The sequence below is a fragment of the Sorghum bicolor genome, chromosome 1 (genome assembly GCF_000003195.3).
Source record: "Sorghum bicolor cultivar BTx623 chromosome 1, Sorghum_bicolor_NCBIv3, whole genome shotgun sequence".
Taxonomy (NCBI): Eukaryota; Viridiplantae; Streptophyta; class Magnoliopsida; order Poales; family Poaceae; genus Sorghum; species Sorghum bicolor.
The window spans coordinates 10,358,398-10,381,890 of record NC_012870.2 but is presented as its reverse complement, the minus strand read 5'-3'; the positions used below and the strand labels follow the sequence as shown (position 1 = coordinate 10,381,890).

The 23,493-nt window shown below is 40.5% G+C and overlaps 3 protein-coding genes across 5 annotated transcripts; 2 read left to right on the top strand and 1 right to left on the bottom strand.

The window, feature by feature from the left end:
* Positions 119 to 3,566, bottom strand: LOC8054147 (acylpyruvase FAHD1, mitochondrial). Of its 2 annotated transcripts, none has more exons than XM_021450811.1 (8): positions 3,360 to 3,566; positions 3,000 to 3,174; positions 2,222 to 2,274; positions 1,742 to 1,804; positions 1,415 to 1,465; positions 1,210 to 1,327; positions 994 to 1,130; positions 119 to 704 (listed from the first exon to the last, which is right to left on the bottom strand). In XM_021450811.1, the coding sequence occupies exons 1-7, from the start codon at positions 3,468 to 3,470 to the stop codon at positions 1,015 to 1,017; spliced, it is 687 nt and encodes a 228-aa protein (XP_021306486.1). In that variant the 5' UTR covers positions 3,471 to 3,566; the 3' UTR covers positions 119 to 704; positions 994 to 1,014. The 2 variants fall into 2 exon arrangements, with proteins under 2 accessions (XP_021306486.1, XP_002464062.1); XM_002464017.2 differs by having other exon boundaries at positions 359 to 704; positions 987 to 1,130; positions 3,360 to 3,565.
* On the top strand, positions 10,113 to 14,814 carry LOC8054146 (polygalacturonate 4-alpha-galacturonosyltransferase). 2 transcript variants are annotated; one of them, XM_002466599.2, is made up of 8 exons: positions 10,113 to 10,323; positions 11,833 to 11,855; positions 11,938 to 11,998; positions 12,086 to 12,129; positions 12,336 to 12,670; positions 12,760 to 13,117; positions 13,224 to 13,808; positions 14,213 to 14,814. In XM_002466599.2, the coding sequence occupies exons 1-8, from the start codon at positions 10,239 to 10,241 to the stop codon at positions 14,486 to 14,488; spliced, it is 1,767 nt and encodes a 588-aa protein (XP_002466644.1). In that variant the 5' UTR covers positions 10,113 to 10,238; the 3' UTR covers positions 14,489 to 14,814. The 2 variants fall into 2 exon arrangements, with proteins under 2 accessions (XP_002466644.1, XP_021306742.1); XM_021451067.1 differs by having other exon boundaries at positions 11,977 to 11,998; positions 14,213 to 14,772.
* LOC8062971 (ELL-associated factor 1) lies at positions 15,363 to 21,493 on the top strand. Its single transcript, XM_002466598.2, has 4 exons — positions 15,363 to 15,723; positions 17,677 to 18,038; positions 19,425 to 19,467; positions 20,762 to 21,493. Exons 1-4 carry the CDS (start codon positions 15,600 to 15,602, stop codon positions 21,199 to 21,201), a joined length of 969 nt encoding a protein of 322 aa, XP_002466643.1. The 5' UTR covers positions 15,363 to 15,599; the 3' UTR covers positions 21,202 to 21,493.

Genomic DNA, 23,493 nt, shown 5'->3' with positions numbered 1-23,493 from the left:
ATTAAAATGATATGAAAATGAGATTTAATGTTTACTTATTGTAATAATAATCTGAATTTCATTAGACCTTTTGTTTAAATATCAAGATCCACAATAAATGTTAAGACATCATAAAGGATTAATTCTGCATAGAAAGTTAACTAAGGCGGTGTTTAGTTCCCCATAAAATGCAAAATACAAAATGGCAACTACATCGAATACAAAATGCCAAAAAAATTTGGGCTCTTGAGGCCAAAATCTAAAATCCAAAATGAAGAATATAATCACCTTTTTGCCAAAAATTTTGCATAGTGTTCCCAAAAATTTTTAGAATAGAAAGGGAACTAAACACCCCCTAAATATTGATTCTGCTAAGATATATCTACTCTGTATATGGCCTGGAATTATTTGCTACGGTTTATAAAAACCCTGAAAAATAAAAGCTCACTGATTTCTATTTTACACAGTAATGTATCACCAGTACAAGTATACCGGCCAGCTGGTATTTTGCTTACAGCCATCTACTTATGTATCTCCTCACAAACATCTACTTCGCCCGTCCCAAATTATAAGACATTTTGGCATTTTAGATTCATAGCTTCTACTATATATCTCATGGAGTCATGATGTTTGAGGCAATGGTGATGCTGCTCGTGACCACTGCCAGAATGATCATCGTTGCCACCAATGCCTTGTCCTTGCGCTTCGCTGTTCCATGAACATCCCTGCAGAAAAATCGAGCATTAGATTCTAAGCTAACATAGCATTAGTTGACAGTAGCATCTTTTTCTTTTTTCAATCAGGGACTCAGGGTAACAATAGTTCATATAGCACAGCTTCTAAGGAGTAGTTCATATATACTTCAGGTTTTGACTACTATGTATCTGTGAGAATGTGGAGTAGGACAACGTAGCTTTGGCAATTGTGTGATATTATTTTAGTCACACAACAAATAAAAGCATGCTGCCACAGTTCCGGCTCATATGTCTGCAATACTTGTTGCTTACCAATTACCATACTTTCTCGCTTATTGCATCATGCAGAAAATGACCGATTGCGCCTCTGAACATCAAACTCGACATCAATTAGGTCGGTTATACCAGCTTTGATCTTCTGACCTACTCGGACAGGACCCACACCCTCAGGAGTACCTGTAGAGGACCTAATGAATAACCCACAGAAAGACCTCAGATGCACAAAAACAAGCGAGCAAAGAGAAAATGTCACTACCTGTTAGTATCACATCACCCTCCATTAATGTCATGATGGAACTGATATAGCTTATCAGAAAAGGAATCTTGAATATCATGTCACTTGTGGATCCTTTCTGTCTTAGTTCATCATCTACCTGGATACAATTGGTAGTCAATTGTAAACCATTGCTCTATAACTTCAGGCAACCTAAAAGAAATTCAGTACATGTTTGCAGAAATACCTTTAGCCAGAGCTCAAGATCGTCGGGATTAGTGACAGCCGATTTTGGAACCTGATTGATGGAGAAATTATCATTAGCTGAAGTCAAAACATGGTGTGTCACACATTTCATGTCACTAGATGGCTGCGGAGAACACAGAAGGCAACAAAGATGAGGTGTCTTCTATCTAACAACCCTTCTGCACTGACTAATACTTCTGTGCTGACTAACTTCAATATGGCATTGATTCATTGAGGTGTAATTATAACAAGCGAACACAAATAAATAAAACATACTGTCCTGAGCCACCAACCAACTCCAAGCACATGAAGAAAAATCATTGCTTACTACTGCACTAATTGGAGTGAAGGTATCTTGTCCTTTAGCCAAAGTCCATGGAAGGCCTGCAGACTGCAAATTAGTGGATGTTGAGTATGATAAGAAAATTAATGGTATAGTTCTATTTAATATAAAAGCATCAAGAGACTGAGTCTACTTAAGGTCTTGGCAGCCAATTATGCTACCAGATTTGTACGACAGAATATATTTTAAAAAAACTTTATGTGAAATGAAATATGTTGGATGGATGAAGACAGTAACTAGCTCAACTAAAACCATCTGAATCTTTGCTATTCATCAATAGACATGAGAATATCCATAATGAGACTAGATTGCAAAGTTAGTTACTGAATTTACCTATGTAAATTGAATGTTTGTATGATCATACATAAGATTCAACAACCACTAGGGATGATCGATGACACTACAACAACAGGAATGTAACAAGTAGTACTGAGGCTCAGAAAAACTACAGAAGGTAGAACTCACCTTAGCAACAGATTGAAGGTCCCTTGCTGTCATGTCCAAAGCAAGTGCATAACCTGGAAAATTCAATGACACAAGCAGTTATCAAATATTTAGTTTGTCGCAGTGTCGCCAACAAATGCTTTAAACTGCTCAATTCAAAAAGCATAAAAAGAATGAGGTAGCACAAAGGACTAAAGGAGACTACATATTGTAAGCTTTTAACTCAAGTTCACTAATGATGAAGAGAACAGAATACAAATAGTTATCGGTCAGGCCATAAAACCACAAAACTACAATTGTACAAGAAAACATAGTTGAATTGATGAGTTCTGTATTTCTATATTCCATGAAACATACTTTTGTATTCCAGCCTATACAATAACCATCACCAAATGAGCACGAGCTTGCCTTGGCAATTCGAACTTTTAAATTGCTCCCTTGCACATTCCATCAAGCTTGTCAAGAAGCTAGAATTGCTAAATTCCATATGTTTCTAGCTTCCATCACACCATCACTCCTCGTCACAATAAAGCAGTAAGGCCAAAATAACTCTGAACATATCCTAGAATCCTAATGGACCTTTCTGAAAAATGAAACCATAGGTTTTTTTTTTTTTTTTTGGTACACTTTGGCACTTTGAAAACACACGAACTTTTCTCTATAAACGAGAATACAAAGCCTTACTATCTCATGAAGGGTTCATCGTTAATTATCTCAGCTCGTAACATTTCAATGAGAACACAGAGCACGAACATATCTCACGAAGGCTCCATCGCTGTGACGCAATTTCTGAAATTACCTCCGACGAAGTCCATGGCGGACGCCTCAGGAATGTCGCGCCCACGCCGGGAAATGACAACGGCGAGCTCGACCTCGTGGTGCAGCGACTCGAGCGGCTCCGGGATCTCGACGGCGGCGGTGGCCACGCCAGCGTGGAGGAACGACGAGGTCGGCTTCAGGAACAGGACGGGCTCCTGCAACACACTCAAACACACGCGAAATCAATCCAGACTCTAGCGGCAGCGCGGGAATGAGCGGGGAGGGACACACGCAAGGTCAATCCAGACTCCAGATGCAGCGCGCGCGGGAAGGAGCGGGGACGGAAGTTGGAAGCGCGGCAGCGTTTTGGGATCGAGGAAGGGAGGCGCGCGGACCGCACCTTGGGGACCGGGTTGTTGAGCTCCTTGGCGTGGGCGATGTAGTTGCGCCCAACCCCGATGATCTTCGTGCTCGACGCGAGGAGCCTCTGCGCCGCCGCAGCGGAAGCCATGGTCGGCAGGGTTGGTGGACCGGAGGTGGCGAGGAGGGGAGTGGAGGTGACGGAGAAGCAAATGGTTTGCTTCTGACTTCTGAATAACGACTCGCACTATTGACTTCGGCCTTTCAGCTAAGGGCATGTTTAGGCCCTGTTTAGATTGAGGATGAAAATTTTTTGGGTGTCACATCGGATACGTCGGAAGGATGTCGGGAAGAGTTTTTAGAAACTAATAAAAAAACAAATTACATAGCTCGTCAGGAAACTGCAAGACAAATCTATTAAGTATAATTAATCTGTCATTAGCACATGTGGGTTACTGTAGCACTTAAGGCTAATCATGGAGTAACTAGGCTTAAAAAATTCGTCTCGCGATTTTCAACCAAACTGTGTAATTAGTTTATTTTTTATCTACATTTAATGTCACATGCATGTGTTTAAAGATTCGATGAGATGGATGAAAATTTTTTGTGCGAGTAACTAAACAGGGCCTTAGCCTTGTTTACTTTCAAAAAATTTTGCAAAATAGGAATAGTAGCAATTTCGTTTGTATTTGACAAATATTGTTCAATTATGGACTAACTAGACTCAAAAGATTCGTCTCGTCAATTCCGATCAAACTGTGCAATTAGTTTTTATTTTCATCTATATTTAATACTTCATGCATACGTCTAAAGATTCGATGTGACGGAGAATCTGAAAAATTTTGCAAAATTTTTGGAGAACTAAACAAGGCCTTAGAGGGTCCCTTTTATTCAAAAAAAATCTAGATTTTAAGCTATTATTTTATATAATAAAATTAAATACCATGTAAAATTTTGGTATAATGTTTGTCATTTTAAATTTTGGCCTTGAAAGGTAAAAAAAGTCCAAAAAAGTCTCAAGTGGCCATAATGAGAGCAATAAATTCTACATTTTGAATACAACAAAACATAACCCTAAAATTTTGACATTTTATATTTTATCGTTCCAAAATAGTTAGCATTTTATATTTTGCATTCCATTAAGAACTTAACCAGCCCTTAGCTTGCAAAATGTCAACTATTTTGCAATGATGAAATATAAAATGCCAAATTTTTTAAGGTTATGTTTAGTTCTATCCTAAATGCGAAATTTATTATTCTTATTATAGACTCTTGAGGCTCTTTTGAGCTTTTTTTTTGTCTCTTGAGACCAAAATCCAAAAATAAGAATGATAACTATTTTACTAAATTTTTTCTATGGTGTTTAATTCTATTATGTAAAGTGATAAATCAAAACCTAAAATTGTTGGTGATGAAATGGGAACTAAACACCCCTAGTTGAGCCCCATTTAACCTGGCAAATTTGCAAGGAGCATCTTTTGCTGTCCTCGGCCTCATCAATACATATCAGCCTTGTCATCCTCCGCATCATCCTCATCCTCCTGACAGGCATAAGCAACTGCCATTTGGCGTTAACAAAAGATTGGCATAGACGCATGGTATATAGGCAGAAACTTAAGTACAAATAAATCAACCCGAATGTATCAATGTCGTCGTCGTCATTAGTGCTTGCAGATTCCTGGCAAGAGAGGAACATTGCAAGTTAATACTGAACTGAATAGTACATTTGATTTTGTTCTAGAGAGAGAGGGGCTATGCTATGCTAAGCATGAGTACACTAATACTGCCTCTAAAAAGAACGAAATGGCATTGCACAAGAGAGAGGGTGTGTAATTCGGTATACCTCCTCAAGCCTTTTTTTTTCTCAGCCTCGTCAAAAGCAGCCTTTTCACTTTTCAGCTTGAAACATATATATCATTATTTTAGTTGGTGCAGTTAGGAGTGTAGAGTACGAAACAGTAACCCTATATAGACAAGTTGTCATACATCGTTTGTGCTTGCCCCAAGTCCCTATGCAAACTTCTTGGCGTACTCAGGGTTATTAATAACCAGAATTCAAACAAAGTTCCTGATTTAACCTAGTATGATAGAGAAAGAAAATTAGTGGGGCATTGAACAAGATAACTGATCTGGTAGATTCAATTCGTGGGAGATTTTTGGAATCTTGATGCGCATATCCGAGAAGCGTCGGATGTAGTCACGTAGTGGCTCGTTCTTACGGTCACGTATCCTCTCGAGGTCATATTTGTTGCTAGGCTGCTCGTAGGTAGCTATGAACTTGTTGATGAATGCCTAGCGTAATTCTCCCCATGTGTCGAACTGGTTCTCTGGTAAATCGAGCAGCCACTGGTGACTGGCTTGATCAAGGACGACGGGAAAATAGTTCGCCATCATATGCTCGTCGCCTATGGCCGACCGGACGGCTATCTCGTGTAGAGTGATCCAGTTCTCGGGGTTCTCCTTGCCATCGTATTTCTTGAGCTTCTCTAGTTTGAAGTTGTGGGACCATATGACTTCTCGGAGATGGGGGAAAACTGCTTCAACCCGAGGGGCCATGTACAATATCATACTCGATGCGTTAGATGTTCTTGTGGGCTGCTCTGTCGTTGATGCGGTCACATACATCTCGCAGCGGAAGGTTATGGCGGAGATCGTAGTCTGCACTCTGATTAACTTGGTTGTGACCACGATCAAGCTCATGGGCTCGACGACGTTGATGGGCATCTCGCCGTTGCGATGCGCATCATTGTTATTCCTTTGGTGGGCATCGTCTGGTGGTGAATGGTCACGACGAGAACCATCTGGTGGCGGTGAGACGCGACTCTGGTGGCTGCGACCAGAGGTGGCAGGCGTGTAGGAGATAACTTGAGCCTGTCTGATTAGATCCGTTGTTTGTCCCATGGCGGTGATCAGGTGTGCCCGTATGTTGGTTCAGACATCCTGGTATTCTGGAGTGTTCGGGAGTCGTTCGAGATTTGCCATAGCGATAGATACGTTGGCGCTTGGGGTTTTGAACACTTGCTGAATTCCCACCCTGTCGAAAGCGTCGTCAAGATTTTGTGGGTTTATCTGCCTTTGTTGTTCTTCTTCGTGTGCTCGCCGTTGAGCGCGGTCAGCATTGCGCTGCTCACGTTGCTGTCTCTGGTCATCGGTTTCGCCATCAGGCGCTGGTTCATCATTGCTGACGTTGAGGACCAGATCTCCTCGCTGGGGTGAAAAGATCGGGAAGCGAGGAAAACCTGAGAGGTATGGAGGGAAATCCATATTGTAGTCCTCGTCCTCGAGATGTAGAACCTCAGTCGAAACGATCCAGTGTTGGATCGTGTTCTTGAAGTATCGTTTTCCGGGAGAGTATGGACGGAGACCATGCTGACGAAGTGACGTGTTTAGTGCGTGCGTGAGGTACGCCGACCCGGGATCGGATCTGTCGGCGTAGAATCCGCGAACAGTAGATGTGCATGATGCGAGGCCAGCGCAGCTGAGTTGTGCAAGCCGTGAGGGAACGCCAAATATCGCTCAATCTGAGGGATTGCCTTAGTTTGAACGGTTCGTCCTTCCAGAGTAGCGGTGATCGTTAGATCTGTTTTCAACCGTTCGTGTGTAGTGACACAAGTTGGTCGAGTAGATCCGTGATGATCGACTGACGCTGTTTTGGTAGTTTGACTCAAGATTGAATCTACCAGAGTGAGGGCTTCACAAAGCTTGAGGTCGACCTGATCGATAGCTTGCTTCTCGTTGTAGCGGAGAAGCGGAGGACGTGTTGTCGGCGTGGTCGGAGGCGTTGTCGGAGTGATGGTGGTCGCAACCAACATGGTCTGAGCCGCTGGCGATGTCTGCGTTTCTTCCGTGATCGTGGCGGTGAAATCGGCTGAACCGGTCGTCTAGGTGATCTGGTCGATGGTGAACGTGAGGCCTCCTGCCACGGACGCAGAAGCGGGGGTGATGACCATCTTGTTCGTCTGGAGAGCTGTACGCACACCTCCTACCTTTTAAACCTAGTTAGTCTATGGTTAGATAATAATTGCCAAATAAAAATAAAAGTACAACTGATTCTAAAAACTCTTCACCTACTCAACTAAAGAAGGACTTAGTGGCAAAGACATCATAGCATAAACTAGTATTTGCTAGACTACCACCTAACACCTATCTAGTTATCTATCTACAGATGCCGATTCAATTGGTCGGAATACTTTCTTTATTCCCCTTCATGATGAAGATTAAAGTGCACTCCCAATCACTTTAGAAAGTACACTATGATGCTAACTTGACCACTTTTCCCCCGAGTTCATGCACACATACATGATGCTACTGACCATTTCTTTTCCGTATCATCATGTACTAAAAGAAAACTGAATGAAGAAACATAATTGCTTTTGTTTCATGATTACAGTAACATTTTTTTTAATCCTTTAGTCAACTGACAGTAACATTTTTTTTCCTTTAGGCCTTGTTTTCACCCCAAAAATCAAAAACTTTTTAAGATTTGCCGTCACATCGAATCTTGCAGCACATGCATAGAACATTAAATATAGATGAAAAAAAACTAATTGCACAGTTTAGTTGTAAATCATGAGACAAAGTTGTCAAATAGAAACGAAAATGCTACAACGTCAAAATCCAAAAACTTTCTGAATGTAAACAAGGCCTTAATCTTTAGCCGTTCATCCATTTCTCTTTCCCTATCCCATCTCCTATATCCCTGTATCCAAACGCCACGAAGGTTTTAAGCCCTGTTTGTTTGAGCTTTTGGCTATTTTTAGACTACTGCTCACTCTTTTGGGGGTTTGGCTTCCGGAGCTTTTTGGTTTTCGAAAGACCAAAAAACTAGAGGTTGTATCGCTGTAGTCTAAACTCGGTGTACACAGCTCTGTTTTTGCTTTTAAAAAAAGGTATTGTGGAATTCTTGCCAGCAGCATTATTAAGAGAAGTATTGAGGTTCCCTTGTACAGTTGTACCTTTGGCTTGCAGTTGCAGAGGTGAAGAAGCGACCCTCCGCTCCGGACATGGCGTCTTCTGACTCATCGAGGCTCTACCGCAGAGCCGCCGGCCACGGACGGGATGATTCCCGGCCGGCCACGGCGCGGGACAGGGTGCTGGTGTGGGTGCCGCCTTGGGCCGGACAATCTCACTGGCGAAACCAAAACAGGGCAGTTTGGATGGGCCGAATTCCGACCCAATTGATACTTCATCTTTTCTTTTTCACTAATTATTATAAGACATTTATAATTTAGAACCGATAAAGTAACAATAATGGTAATAAATATAAAACGCACATGTGCCTTTGAACCTTATACCCTTCCCTAAGAAAAAAGATTTTGACCAATAATTTATTGATGGAATTCTAATTAGGAACAAAAACTTGACACGTAGCTCGTTTGATGATCCAACTAAGGCTTTGTTTGGATACATGTGTATCTACTTCAATCCACTTCGATACATGTAGATTAAGTACTCCCTCCGTCCTAAAATAATTGTCGTTTTAGATTTTTATGTCACAAGTTTGACTAGATTTATAGAAAATATGTGCAACATTTGTATATCCAAATAAATTTGTTAAAAAACTAGATTCAAAGATCTTTCCGATGATATAATTATGTATCATAAGTACTAATATTTTTCATATATGTTTAGTCAAACTTGTTTCTTAGGAGGTGAGAACAACAATTATTTTGGGATGGAGGGAGTAGCTTGTTGTCTAGATACTCAAAACAGGGCATTACGCAGAGGTATTATATTGATTTTTTTTGGGAACTTCTATTGATTTTAGTAGCCATTTCCAACTGTCTGGACATATACAAAGTTCTTGTGGTTTATCAAAGTCTATTTTAAATATATAAAAATAGTAGTTTCCTAGCAAAGTAATACCTTAGCATAGGTTTTTATCGTATGAATATATATGATGGAAATTTGAATATAATTACTGTTTTTCTGATTTCTGGTGAGTGCGCCCACACCTCCTACCATGAATATAGATCTGTTCTATAACCGCACTTTCTTAAATATGGTTTGGGAGAGGCTTGTCTTTAGTATAAACAGGAGAATACTGCTGAGGTACTCATATTTCTATTCCATGCTCATCCGTCCTCTGTCCTCTTTTTACTTTTCATTTGCCAAGAAAAACAAAACAAACCTTGAGACTACGCTTTTGTTAATTTTTTCCATTTATAAATGGTTAATCAATCTATCTACACGTCGGTAACAAGAACACACCATTACGATTTTTGACGAAAGTTCTTTAAATTCGAAACTCATTCCATTAAATGAAAAATAATTTTTAAAAAATTAGTGTAGTCTAAAATTCGGATGCGAGAGGAATGAGAAACAGTAAGGGCCTGTTTGGTATAGCTCACAACTTCATGAGCTGTTGTGAGCTGTTTTTTTTACCAAACACTTATTTTCAAAACAACTTTATGGGTGAAGCTGTTTTTTCCCTCCTCTCACAAAGACATAAGTTGGATGAAGCTGGAAAAAAGTAGCTTATTGCAGCTTCTCCCTCATTTCTCTCTCTCAACTATGCATGAAGTAGTTGGTGAAGCTATTTTGCCAAACACTTTCTCCAAAACAGCTCAACTTCATCTAGAAAGTCACTCATGAAGCTATTTTCTAAAAAAACAGTTTTACTAGTGAATTTGAGCTGCCCTAACCATCGTACTACCATTAGTTTAGTCTAAAACTCTCTGAATTCGAAATTGTTTATAGGGAACCTGTCAAACCTTTGCACACGTACGGCTACGGCTAACGGCACCGACAATAACAGGTGTGAATGGACCTTGTCAGTGACAGAAGGGGCGGATCAGTGCCAGTGCCGAGTGTACTGGCCGCCACCACTCGCCCTCCCCCCGAAAGCCGGCACGAGCCCTCCCTCCCTTCCCTTCCTCCAACCCGTTCCGAATTCCGATCCGCCCCGAGCCGGCCGGCCATGGCGATTAGGGCTGGCCGCTCGGTCCTCCACCTCCTCACCCTCGCCTTCCTCCTCATCCTCGCCGCCTCGCCCTGCCTCCAAGGTAATGCCGCTCGCGACCCGGCCCCATCTCTCCCTCGTCCCCTCCCGCCGCGCGTCCGGGGATTCTGTCGGTCCGCGCGAGTCTCGAGAATGCCCACGGCGGCGGCGCTAGATCTGTGTGATTTTTCCCGTCCGCTGCCGGGGAACGCCGCCGATCGTGCGGCGTTGGGCTGTACCGGGGCGGATTGGGATTTTGGGGGGAGAGTTTGTGTTGATTCCTTGGTTTGATGATGATGAGGTCGGACGGATGTTGGGAGTGGGTTATAGATGCAACGGCGTCTAATCCGTGGGTTCGCATGTCGGGAAGCAATGAATCATCAACTTGACAGATTAGCAGTTACTGAAATGGTCCCAGTTACACGATGTTTTGTGTCAGTGTTGAGCTGCTAATACATTTTTTTAGACAGGTTAGTTTCGATACATAGGTGCAACAAATTCTCACTGTATTTTTTAGATCAGTAGAATTCAGGAATGATGGTATTTATAAATGGCTCAAATACTATCAGGAAAGGTTTTCATTGCTAATGTTTCTGGGTAATTTTCGCTGTTGCTAGTATAACTTTCCTGTTGCGAGCCCTATTGTCGATAGCTTTTCAGTTTTCTGTGATGCAATGTGGGTGGGCCAGATGGCCTTCTGCACTTCAGACCATAGTTATGTATATGTAAGGATAAATATTTTCCCTGTATGATACTCTGTGGCTATCCTCTTCCTCTAGTTTCCATGCTAGCAAAACCTCTATAGTTAATGGTTCTAAGAGTTTCATTCTTTGTTTCTATCTTCGAGTACAAAATGTCTAAGTATCTGAATTGTTAACTGATCAACACAGGTGCACCATACCCCATGCCTACAGTTAGGGCAAATAAACACTTCCATGCAGCCTAGTATAAGGTGTAGTAGACTTCTGTTTACGATAATGCTACCTGGATTATTGGGTATCAGGGGTGTGAATTCTGATAATACCAACTTAAAACTTAGAGCAAAATCTGTTGCATAGATTATACATTCTATTCCTTCAAAGAAATTGCATCACATTTCTTCTAGTTTTAGTTTTTTGTTTGCTTATGTTGCCTGTAGTATGGCTCAGCAACCAAGTCCACCCATCTTTCCTGTAAAGCACGCATGGTTACAGAAGAGGGTGTGGATGGCTTAGAATCACATCTAGCATTTCATAGGAAAATTTGAATTGTATTTCATATTGGAATGGCATCCTTACCCATTTAGAAGATAGCATCCCTTCACCAAACTACTCAATTCATGTCCTAACTAAAGTTTTTGCTCTCTTTCAAATTTGTTGTAATAGCAATGTGATCCTGTTCTCTTGTAGGCCTATGTTACAGTTTGCTCATCTTCGTAGGAACCATTATTTCTGCTGGAACCATTTTGTTGTTTGATAGATATTTTGTCTTCCTCATACAATTATAAGAAACTACACGCTTTTAGACATTTTTTCATGATTGTAGAATATATTTTGAGGGGTCATGCTAATGCCATTGTTTCTGCTCTGTGCAGCTCGAGTGGACCATCGCAAACATGTTAGTAAAATATTTTCCCGCCTTGTTTCTTTCTTCTTTGTGAAAAAAATGTGTGTTATAGTGGCAGCCTTCTGTATGTTAGATATCTGACTGGAGTAGGCAACCCAACTTTGAATTGCAGAATATCTCCTCGAGTCGGAAGGGTGGGTAACTGAGTATTAATACCATATATTTCTTATACGTGACTGCATCATACTCATTTGACTTGGGAACTTTAATTGCTAATGTAGATGGCCCTCATCTCCTGAGCAGATCAGAGGAAATAACACACAGGGTAATCCTCCCTTCCCCCCCCCCCCCCACTCCTCACTTATCCTTGTAAACTGCAGTATATATATGTAGGGATGATTTAAACTGCGCTTGTTTCATTCCGAAAGTGCTTAACATTCTGCTTATGTCATCTTTCCATGGCTTACAGCTGTACTAAAATGTAATCTTGTTTCACCTTATCTTGACCATTTTGATATTAACTAACTGTAGAAATTAAGAGGGAGAATTGGTGTAAGGAAGAAAATGGAAGTAATGCAGCAGGATGATGAAGCATTAGTTAAACTTGAGAACGCAGGTATCGAACGCTCAAAAGCTGTTGATTCTGCTGTGCTGGGAAAATACAGTATCTGGAGACGCGAAAATGAAAATGAGAAGGCAGATTCAAGGGTTCGTCTGATGCGAGATCAAATGATCATGGCCAGAATATATTCTGTTCTTGCCAAATCGAGGGACAAGCTTGATCTCTATCAGGAGCTGCTTGCAAGGCTCAAGGAAAGCCAGCGCTCCCTTGGGGAAGCTACTGCTGATGCCGAACTTCCCAAGAGGTGGTGCCTACTCGAACTATTTTTGGGCCTAATTTTCAGTGATACTGTTTTCTCTTTCTCTATTGATTCATCTCTTCTCTAATTTGCAGCGCTTCGGATAGAATAAAAGCAATGGGACAAGTTTTATCAAAAGCAAGGGATCTATTGTATGATTGCAAGGAAATTACCGAGCGTTTGAGAGCAATGCTTCAGTCAGCAGATGAGCAGGTCCGGAGCTTGAAGAAGCAGAGCACCTTTCTTAGCCAGCTGGCAGCTAAGACAATCCCAAATGGCATCCATTGTCTTTCCATGCGCTTAACAATTGATTATTACCTTCTGTCTCCAGAGAAAAGAAAGTTCCCCAATAGTGAGAATTTGGAAAATCCTGATCTTTACCACTATGCTCTTTTCTCGGACAATGTTTTGGCAGCATCAGTTGTGGTCAACTCAACCATCATGAATGCAAAGGTTAGTGTAATACCATCTTCAAGCTGGAAGTGTAATCTCTTCATTGTGTGTACCATTGAATGACCAATTATATAGCACTCTTGATTTTCTTGCTATAAATTTTCAGGAGCCTGAAAAACATGTATTTCATCTTGTTACCGACAAACTGAACTTTGGGGCCATGAACATGTGGTTTTTGCTGAATCCACCTGGGGATGCAACAATCCATGTGGAAAATGTTGATGACTTCAAATGGTTAAACTCTTCTTACTGCCCTGTTCTGAGGCAGCTTGAGTCTGCAGCCATGAGAGAATACTATTTCAAGGCCGGTCCGAAAACACTCTCTGCTGGCTCTTCTAATCTGAAGTATCGAAACCCAAAATATTTGTCCATGCTCAACCATCTAAGATTTTACCTCCCCCAAGTTTATCCCAAGCTGAATAAAATCCTTTTCCTGGATGATGACATAGTTGTCCAGAGGGATCTAACTGGACTCTGGGAGGTTGACCTTAATGGAAATGTAAATGGAGCGGTGGAAACATGTGGAGAGAGTTTTCATCGATTTGACAAGTACCTCAATTTCTCAAACCCAAATATTTCTCAGAATTTTGATCCTAATGCATGTGGTTGGGCTTATGGAATGAACATGTTTGATCTGGAAGAATGGAAGAATAAAGACATTACTGGGATTTACCACAAATGGCAGAACATGGTGAGTTGGAAATAAGATTTTACATTACTTGCATCCTGACATCTTGCTTTTCTTTAGAATATTGCATTTTGTGTTCCTACACAACCATCTGCTGATATGTGTTATGGTGCTTCAGACTTTTAAGATATTGTGATTTTGTTCATTTTTATGCATATATGACTATACTGTGTACAGTATAGACAAAGCAAATGCTAAACAATTATTTTTAGTATGATTCATTGGAGTCCTTAATTATTTTTCATAATACCAATTTTCAGTTATCACAACTCTCTTAATTAGTTAATTAACTGATGTTTGATCATTACAAAGAGTTAAGCTGTCAAATGCACTACCTGAGATGTACACATTGGCGCATACATTTGCTGAACTCCATTTTCACACTGTTTTATGTTCTCTTTGTATAGAACGAGAACAGGCTGCTCTGGAAACTGGGGACATTGCCTCCAGGGCTTCTAACTTTTTACAAGCTGACACACCCTCTGGACAAATCATGGCATGTGCTTGGCTTAGGGTACAATCCAACCATTGAGCGCTCAGAGATAGACAATGCTGCGGTCATCCACTACAATGGTAACATGAAGCCGTGGCTGGAAATCGCAATGACAAAGTATCGGCCTTACTGGACAAAGTACATCAATTATGAGCACCCGTACATTCATGGATGCAAGATCAGCCAATAGAAACCAGCTAAAGTATTCTTCTGTGATGAACATTGAAGTTAGACGGGACTCAAAAGGAAGTCCTCTGTTAGTAGTAACTATCACATGTTCTTTATTCGTGCTATATTAGATTTGTTAGCTATCATGTGTATGTAGTTTCATCACCCATTTGTGGTGCTTTCTCCCCTAGCCCGTTGTTGGTTCTTGTCTCCTTTTGTCATGAAAAGAACGATGAGCTCTATGATTCTCGTCAGCTGATAAATGTAATGAATTTCTGTTGGTGACAAATTAATGATGTCATTCAATTCATGGCAGCATTTAATGGCCAGTTGAGAGTTACGCTAGAATTATAACGAAATTTAGGGCTTGTTCGGAACTGTTGTATTTTTTTTTAACTCCTCTCCAATGAAAGACTCGTATGGGCACCTAAAATAGGTCTTATGGTTATTACCTATATGCAAGACCTATTTTAGGTTGGTGCAACCTAAATAAGAATATCTCATTTGCAATTGAGTCCTGTTGTTGAGATGACCAAAAATAGATATTGAACTATCTATTTATACGCTACATAAATATGAAATGAGTCTTGCATTTTGGATGATATTGTTGGAGATAGTCTAATAACTCAAGTTTAAGTTTTTTTTTATGGAACTACTGAGTGATAGAGTTAATAAAAAACAGACCTATTTGAGATTGTTGATTTGTCTTTGAGCAGACGGTTGAGATTGTTGATGACGTGAGATGATCTATGTCAGCTATAGTTACTTTGGATTTTGGATTTATGGGTCAGACCACGAGTCAACGAGTAAAAAATTACGGACTGAACTCGACCTACTGTACTGGACTACTGGTTGATAGTTTTTTCCTGCCAGAATCGGGTCCGGTTGTTGGGTGGCCTAGGAACAAGTCTAGCCCATAGCATCCAAACACCTCGGCGGCTCGGCCCCTCCCTCCCCTTCTCAGGCTCAGGCCCGCAGGCCTCCGCGGCGCAGCCCCCGACGCCTCCCTCCGTGGCTCCGCCTCCGCCTCCGCCAAGCGCCCCTCTCTGTCGCCCTTCGCCGATCCCCTCCGCTGAATCCAATAGAAGAACCAATCGCCGCTGCCGGCGAGGGGGCTCGGCGCACAGCGCAGGATGGCGAGCGGCAGCAGCAACGGGGAGCCAAGCACAGCGCCGCAGGCGAACCGGTGGTACGACCTCCGCCTGGGCTCCTCCTGCCGTGACCCCTCCCCCACCGCCAAGTTCTGCACTCTCCGCTGTAAGCCCTTCGTCCCCTTTCTTCCTTTTTTTTTGGGTCGGTAGCCAACCTGCGGCGCCGTAGCCTGGGATCCACATCAGCGAATTGACGAGCGCTAGCTAGGAACATAGGAGGTAGGGTTCTTTGACTGAGGGCTCAGGATTCCTGGCGTTTAATTATTTTGCACCATGGGAAAAGCTGAATTTCATAACTCCACACTCCACATCAACGAAATTACACGAAATATCTGACCGATTTGACAGCTACAAAGATACTAAAAGATTAGCTCACAAGTCTAAAACTGAAGTACTGAATGGAGAAAGTTCATGCTAAAAAACAGTTTGACATAAAATTTTTTTATGCCTGTCCAATTCTACAATATCTGCCAATAGTACATGCAAGGCATTATGCACAATAAATCAACAAAAGATACACCATAAGACCTATTTTACTACTGTTATCAGATGATCATAATTTGGAGATACATCATATGCCTCTTTGTCAACCAAACATAGATACATTCAGCAAAACAAAACCAATCAACAGCTGGTACCTCGGAACAGGTGCTAAAGCTCTGAAGGATACGGCGCTACACTTCCATCAACCGGAGCATGGAGAGGGAAGACAGGAAACACATGGAGTCATCTTGAACTAGGATGGAGCTTATGTTTTGAGCTGGTCATCTTTGAGGGCAGCCTGTGTGTTGTGATCTGTCCGCTGAAATTTTACTTTGTCCATCAGAAATTTTGCCATTGATATGCTGTGTGGCTTTTGCTTGGGGTGTTATGTAGGAGTGCACTGTATTGGTTGGATGTTAGCAGTTTGGTTTGTCACACATGTTAAGCCCTCAGTGCTTAAATGTACTTGGTATTGGAGAACAATATAAGCGTTGAACGTTGGGCGCTACAGCCACAAGTGACTGAAAAGGGCCATCAATTTTTAGTGCAATTCAGCCTCCTTTGAATGATGGTCCTTAATTTTTTGTGCAAGCTTTGCTGTTGATGGGATATTGTGTTCCTTGTCAGTTGTCAACATCTGACCAATCTTCCCATGTTCTTCACTGTGTTCATGTTCCTCATAACTGTCTTAACTTGTTTATCTCTGAGTTACTCTTACCTTGTTTGCCTTCTGCTGCTCTTTCTACAGTTGCTTGTATTTCATCTTTACTGTCACCCAAGTCCCAACATTACATTACATTCTATAGCGACATTAGCTAAAACAATATTGTCTAAAGACTTGTACTATGAAAGGGTTGGTAGAAGTACCTTCTTGGTTCAGTGCAGCCCATCTGTTCTGAGCTCTTAGAGGAACATGAGTCCCATTCCCTGGAGACCTTGTACTTGCTCTAGACATCACTGGAGGTGGGGCATCTCTTCAGCGTGCTTGTTTTAGTCTTCTTAATCATCTCATTTTTCTTACGGACATTATCAAAACTCAAGAGAAAAATCCACTTGCTTTTCTGCACCCTCTCCAGCATCACATACAAGTATTTCCTCAAAATCTGGCATCTTCACCCCAGAACTCAAAGGACTCCAGCCCCTTTCAGTCTCTAGTCAAGCTGTCATCCACTCATCCCTCCATGTTCTCCTCTGTAGTAAGTTGGTTTCTTGCCTGGATTGAAACCTCAAGGTTGCTTGATCATATTCTCTTTGTCATGTTTATCAGTGTGGCAACTGTTGTTTAACGCCTGCGTGGCATTATAAGCCACTTGATCTTCTTTCTGGCCATTAATTAGATGTTAAGAAAAATATGGCTACCTTTGTTATTTATTGTCATGGATGGTATGCTGAGATCTCTGCTGCAAAAGTTATTAGTGGCATAATACTAGGGATCTACCAAAGCTAGTTTTCTGATATCATCTAGCAGTCTTCCTTTGTATTATTGTGATCTGTAAAAGCTCATGCCATTTCTTTATGTTGTAAATAAAAAATCAGGGTTCACAATAAATAATTTTTATTACCTTTGATGTAACAGATGAATTTAAGCCAGCATCAATTGACAAGACTCAAGCTGGTTCTCTGCAGAGTACCAAAGATAACCGGGTTACTGTGGAATTCCATAATAATCAGCCTGGCAAGCCAAAGGTGACATTTGAGGGAAGCCAAGAAGAGTACAAGGATAATGATGGCGTTTTATTTTTTGATGGTGAGACCTTTCGCCTAGAGAGGTTGCATAGGGCTGTGAAGAGGTTAAGGCATGTACGAGTTCCAGGAGAGTCTGCAGCAGTTAATTTGGCAGCTACAACTACTGGAATGGGTGCAGAATCACAGTCTCCTCCATTACCTAAAGTCAGCAAGTCACAGACCATGAGCAAACCTGCTGTTCACTCAGTTCCAGTAAGTTCTGTTAGCTTTAGATAATGGTTTGTCATTGTTCTTTCTTTTGTTAGATTTTCACTTTTAAATTGAGTAACATGATAACACCTGCGATATATATAGTATTAAGTAACAAAGTTGAAGATTTCTAACAGGTCCCATTTCTAAAAATACATGATGTCTTTCTCCAGATATTTTGTGTTCATTGATTTATCATTTGATGTACTTTGAAGTCGTCAACAATCTTCCTTGATAGTATCTTTAGCCTAGACAGATTATGGGAAATTTAAGATGTTATAAAATATGCTACCCTATTACTTCTCTTTAGAAAGGTGAAATATTTTACTAGGAATTGTGATCTAGAAGTTATATGTTCTCATACCTTCAAATCTAGCTGGTTCAAAAGTTTATTGAATTAAATAAGCTTCAGTCATACCTGTTGCTTCATAAGATTAGTGTTATATTGGTATACAAAGTAATTAATATCTGATTTAATTTTAATTTTAATGGTGTAGAAAAACAATAGCCTTCAAAATTATAAAGTTACAATTGAAACTTCAACTCGATACCGAATGCTAATGTCGCTGATTACTGTGCATTGTCATGCTCTTAATTTACAATAATTCAACAAGTTTGTAATTTAGAAGCAAAACATTGGATAGGAAGTATTCTTAGTAGTTAGTACTGATTACCAATGAAGGTTTCTTTGGTGGAATATGGTAGTTGGCTTTCCTTACTTTTTAAGGTGTGGATCTTAGCAACATGTTAATGAATGACTGTGTTGAGCTACTCTTCCTTTTTGCGGAAACCTTATTTCTGGTTGGCATGTGAAACTTAATTTGCTACTTGTGAAAACCTCTCATTGTCATCATTTTTTGGGACCATTATGTACGCACTTGGTCAGTTAATGTGGAATCTTTGTTAGAATGTCCCTGAATCATTTTTCAATTGAATAATGGCCCCCAGAACATTATTTTTCTTTCAAACTGTGGTCATAATTCTGAAGGCTGAACCATGGCAGTTGATACTGCTGATTATGCAGCTCTAACTTTATCATCAAAAGGGAATGTGGCCTTGTGTTGGGATTTAGAAGATGGAGATGAAAACCAATTCTCCAATGCAAATCTTATATACATTGTTTCAATCATGATACCAAGCTGTTTTAATTTTTGGACGTCTGCTTTTGTTTAATATAAAAGCTTCATATATCATTTCTAATTTGCCATGTATGGGATGGAACTGTGTGTTGAGTCAAATTTGTTGACATATGAATATTTTGTTATACTCACATAGCGTTATACAGAACTTTTCCACCATCAAGATGTGATCTTATATAGTTTCAAACTCTCAATTCAAATTTTGATGTTTCAGTAAATCGTACTTCTGATTCTGATTCTAATTCTGCAGGTTGAGGTTGAGCGTATTGACATTGGTGAACCAGAAAATCCAGGTAAGCTCCTTGTGAAATCAATCCTATACTGGGATAGAGATTGTTGCCACACCTATGCTACAGTTTGAGAATGAGTTGGGCTAACTGTTTCACTGGATGTGTAACACCGTGGCATGCGTAGCGAAGGAGTGTGGTAGTTGGCTAGGGATGTTTCCATATATTAATACATGTTGCCTGGACACCCTGATATTGATATGTGATACGCAATACTCCAGTATGCCATGTATAGGAGTATCACTCACATTATAAAATGGGGAAAGGGAAGTCACATGGCCATGGAGCCGTGCCACTTGCAGGTGCTTGGGAGTTGGGAAGCAGCATGGGGTTCACTTTGTCTACCGTCCCCTTTCCTCAAAGTTCGGTATAGAAGAGAGATAAGGAGGGATCATTCTAGGGTGTCAAAAAAGTATTAGAGAGGTGTCAACCATTTGAGACTATTTTACTTGCTCGAAAATTATGAGAATAATAAGTACCGTAGGAGTAGAGTATTGGTGTTTGATAGGTATCGAAAGAGTATCAGCATCCGATAGATGAATGAGTCTGTAAGTTTTTCTTTTTCTTGGATTGGATGTGTGTTGGGTGTGTCAGGGAAGGGCCTCTCTTGTACTATGTTTCTCTATTAATGAAATGATATGCAACTCTCCCGCATTTTGATAGGCACACACTAGTGGCAAGGAAACTGGACATGTATTGATATCAATTAGTTTCCATAATATTTATGGGTTGATTAGTTTTGTTAATTGTTATTTTCCCATTTTGTTTTGTTTCATAAAAGTTGGTTTCCATTAATTGTTGTAGGATTCTATTAGCAGGGAGAAAATTTTAACTCTGCCAAATGTGCTGAACTAAGGAGAAGAAAGAAGTTAGAATTTCAATTTTGGTAACTAGTGATGGTGGAAATGTCTGTAGGGTTGTTGTTTTTTTACCTTCATTTTCCACACTATCTACCAAGAAAGAAAACAACATTAGATCTCCAAATACATGCTATTGTACAATGCACAGGCATACTGGTGCCATGCATTCCTTTAATACCATCCTTAAATACTTTCATTTCATGTTTCAAAGAGATGGCAATAACTTAGAGGTGAAAGAATGGTGGATATAGTTTTATGTGAGTGTCAGGCAAGACTAGTGTGGTGATTTTTTCCTTGCCTTGTTTTGCATTTTAGACACATAGATTGTTATCTAATGAAAATGGGTTAATGCGAAAGATAATTGTGTTTTGTTGTTCAGAGGTTACAGTGTTGTCTAAATTATACATCATATGTTCTCATTGCTCTCATGTTCATTGCAGGCCCGAAATACAACAACAGGAGTACATATCAACCTGTTACCACAGACCCATTTTCCCTTTCACCTGATCCAAATGAGGAAGAGAACCTTGACATACTTGGTGATGATGATGGCAATGCTTCACCCAATAACTTGGCCTCAGGACAAGGGGCATCTCTTCGTGGTTTTGACATCAACGTACCAAATCAGGACAATATGGATGATGAAATTGCTGATGTAGATGTAAATGATGAGGCGGATGAAGGGCTCAATGCAGCTGATGCGCTGCGAGCTCAGGTGAACGCAGAGGGGCAGCAGGAGCAGGACAGCTCAAGCTCTAGTGGGAGCAGCAGTAGCAGCAGCAGCGGAAGTGGGAGCGGCAGTGGAAGTGGGAGCAGCAGCAGTGATAGCGATGGTAGCGATGCTGATTCGGCAAGCTCTGGAGGTGATGTTGATATATGATCTTGATAGATGCGTTGACACATGCCTTGCTTCACAATTTTTCGTCCACAAGGGAGGTGTAGGGTATGTATATGTTTGGCTATATTGCTCCACTCAGTGCATTAAATTTCCGCAAGTCATGGTGGGCTTGGTCCGTTTTATGTTTGCTAGACCTGGCCTGGATGAATAGAATCTGTAAACATATCTGTACAACTATGTGCTTATGGGACATTGCTGTTGTTACCATGAATGTTACAATTGTTCGGTTGAAATGACAAAAAGGTATAAAGAGGAGATACACTGTTCTATGCTAGCCTATTACTCTTGATGCACATGTCATATGGTCCGGGACTTGCTACCTCTGCCCCTAGATACGGGCAGTCGAGTACTCTCTAGCTATTTTAGGACCAATTAAGCTGGAAGAGAATTCCATGATATCTCTATAAGCTAGGACAACATCCAATTGGCCAATTGGTATAACTGTAGGCTCACTGTTTGGGCTATTCTATGCAATGAACGATAGGTTCTACTTTAACCCTCTAAATATTTTTACTATGAATCTAGACATAATGTATGTCTAAGTGCATATCAAATGCTATTGTATCTAGAAGAGCCAAGACATTTTATAATTTGAAATGCAAGGAGTACTTCACAACCAAATTTGAACTCCAAAATGGAGGGGTGACGTGCACAAGATAATGTGTGGCCCAATGATCAATTAATTAGTTGTGGGGCTAATTCTTGTAAGGTCCCTTTTGATCCTTGGAATTGAATTCATTTTAAGATCCATAGAATTGAATTCATTTTAATAATTATAAAAGGATCCAAACAGATCCTGAATGTTTTTGAGATAAATTTTGAATGCTTTAATATTTAGGGACGAAGGACGTAGATAGGCATTGTTCATGACCATTGTGGTGTTCTTGCAGTTTTACCATTGAATCATTTGAATTTGCGGTTTTAGGGACGAAGGCCGTAGATAAGCATTGTTTATGGCTATTGAAGGCTCTTATTGGTGTTCATGGTTTGAAACCTGCCATTCCAGGGTAGAGAAGGGGTATTCACTAGTGAAGCTTGAGACTTCATGGCTCAAGGAAGCTTAACTGAATCTTCGTAGCTCTAACATGGACTAGGGCTACCGATAGCACGGAAAAAAGTTCGGTTGTCTCTTTGTCTCTTTAAGTCTTGTTTCTTAAGTTTGTGCTACTTCTTATGTGTGACAACTAGCATTGCTTGTTACATTGAGCTTAATGATAGATTTACTTTCGACATCCAAGGACCTTATTCCTAATGTGACCATGGGCTTTACTATAGATGCTTATTTCGTAGGTTCTATTAATGAGTGTGTAAATCTCTTGGTAGATTTACTTAACATTAACATGCTTTTATAGTCTCTTTTGCTAAGGACTTCAGATGTCAGACCTAAAGACTCATTAGCGCGCTCTTTTTAGTCTTAGATGACACTGTGTTAGGTCGGTGAAATAGTTTTTACATAGGCTAAGATTATAGTTTAAATTTTAGAACTCAATCAACCTCATTTTGTCTTAAGCCGTTCCTCTCAGCAACGTCATTCAGTGTTCATTTGGTGTTTTGAAATGAAGTGGAGGGTCTTGTTGGACTTACCATCTTATTTAATGGTAAAGCAAACCATCTTATTTAATGGTAAAGCAAACCAAAACTATCCTTGTATTATGTATGGCTCCACATAGGCTCTGTCTCAAACCTTGATCTACGAGCCACAATGCGTTATTCCATCCGCGGCTCTATGACCGCAGTACAGGGAATCCTTGTAGTTCATTTTTTAATTTTTCTCCTTATGGGCGGTTGCGAGAATCATGGCTATCATAAGGCGTTTGGCGGGATTTTCTGAAGTACTGTGCCCAGGAATCTGATTATTTGAGAGTGGCATCCAACTATTTGAGGAAGTATCATTGCCATTGCCCATTGATGCGAATTTGGCATGTGTCACTATGATTAAAACAATGTGCCAAGGTTAGTGACGTCTCCATCTTAAAGAAGCTAAGCTAATGATTATTTAGACGACATGAATGCTTTCCGTGATTATTTTTTTTGAAAGAACTTCCATGATAATCTCCTTATAATTTGGAATATCTCGTGTGGTAGTGAGATATTGAAAAAGAATGACACATGGGGGTGTTTAGTTTCCCTTTTATCTAAAAAAATTATGAGTTTTGGTCTATTATTTTACATAGTGGAAATAAACACCATGCAAAATTTTTGATAAAAAGAAGACTTTTTTCTATTTTGAATTTTGGCCAATATAGACAAAAAAAAACCAAAAGCGTCTGGGAT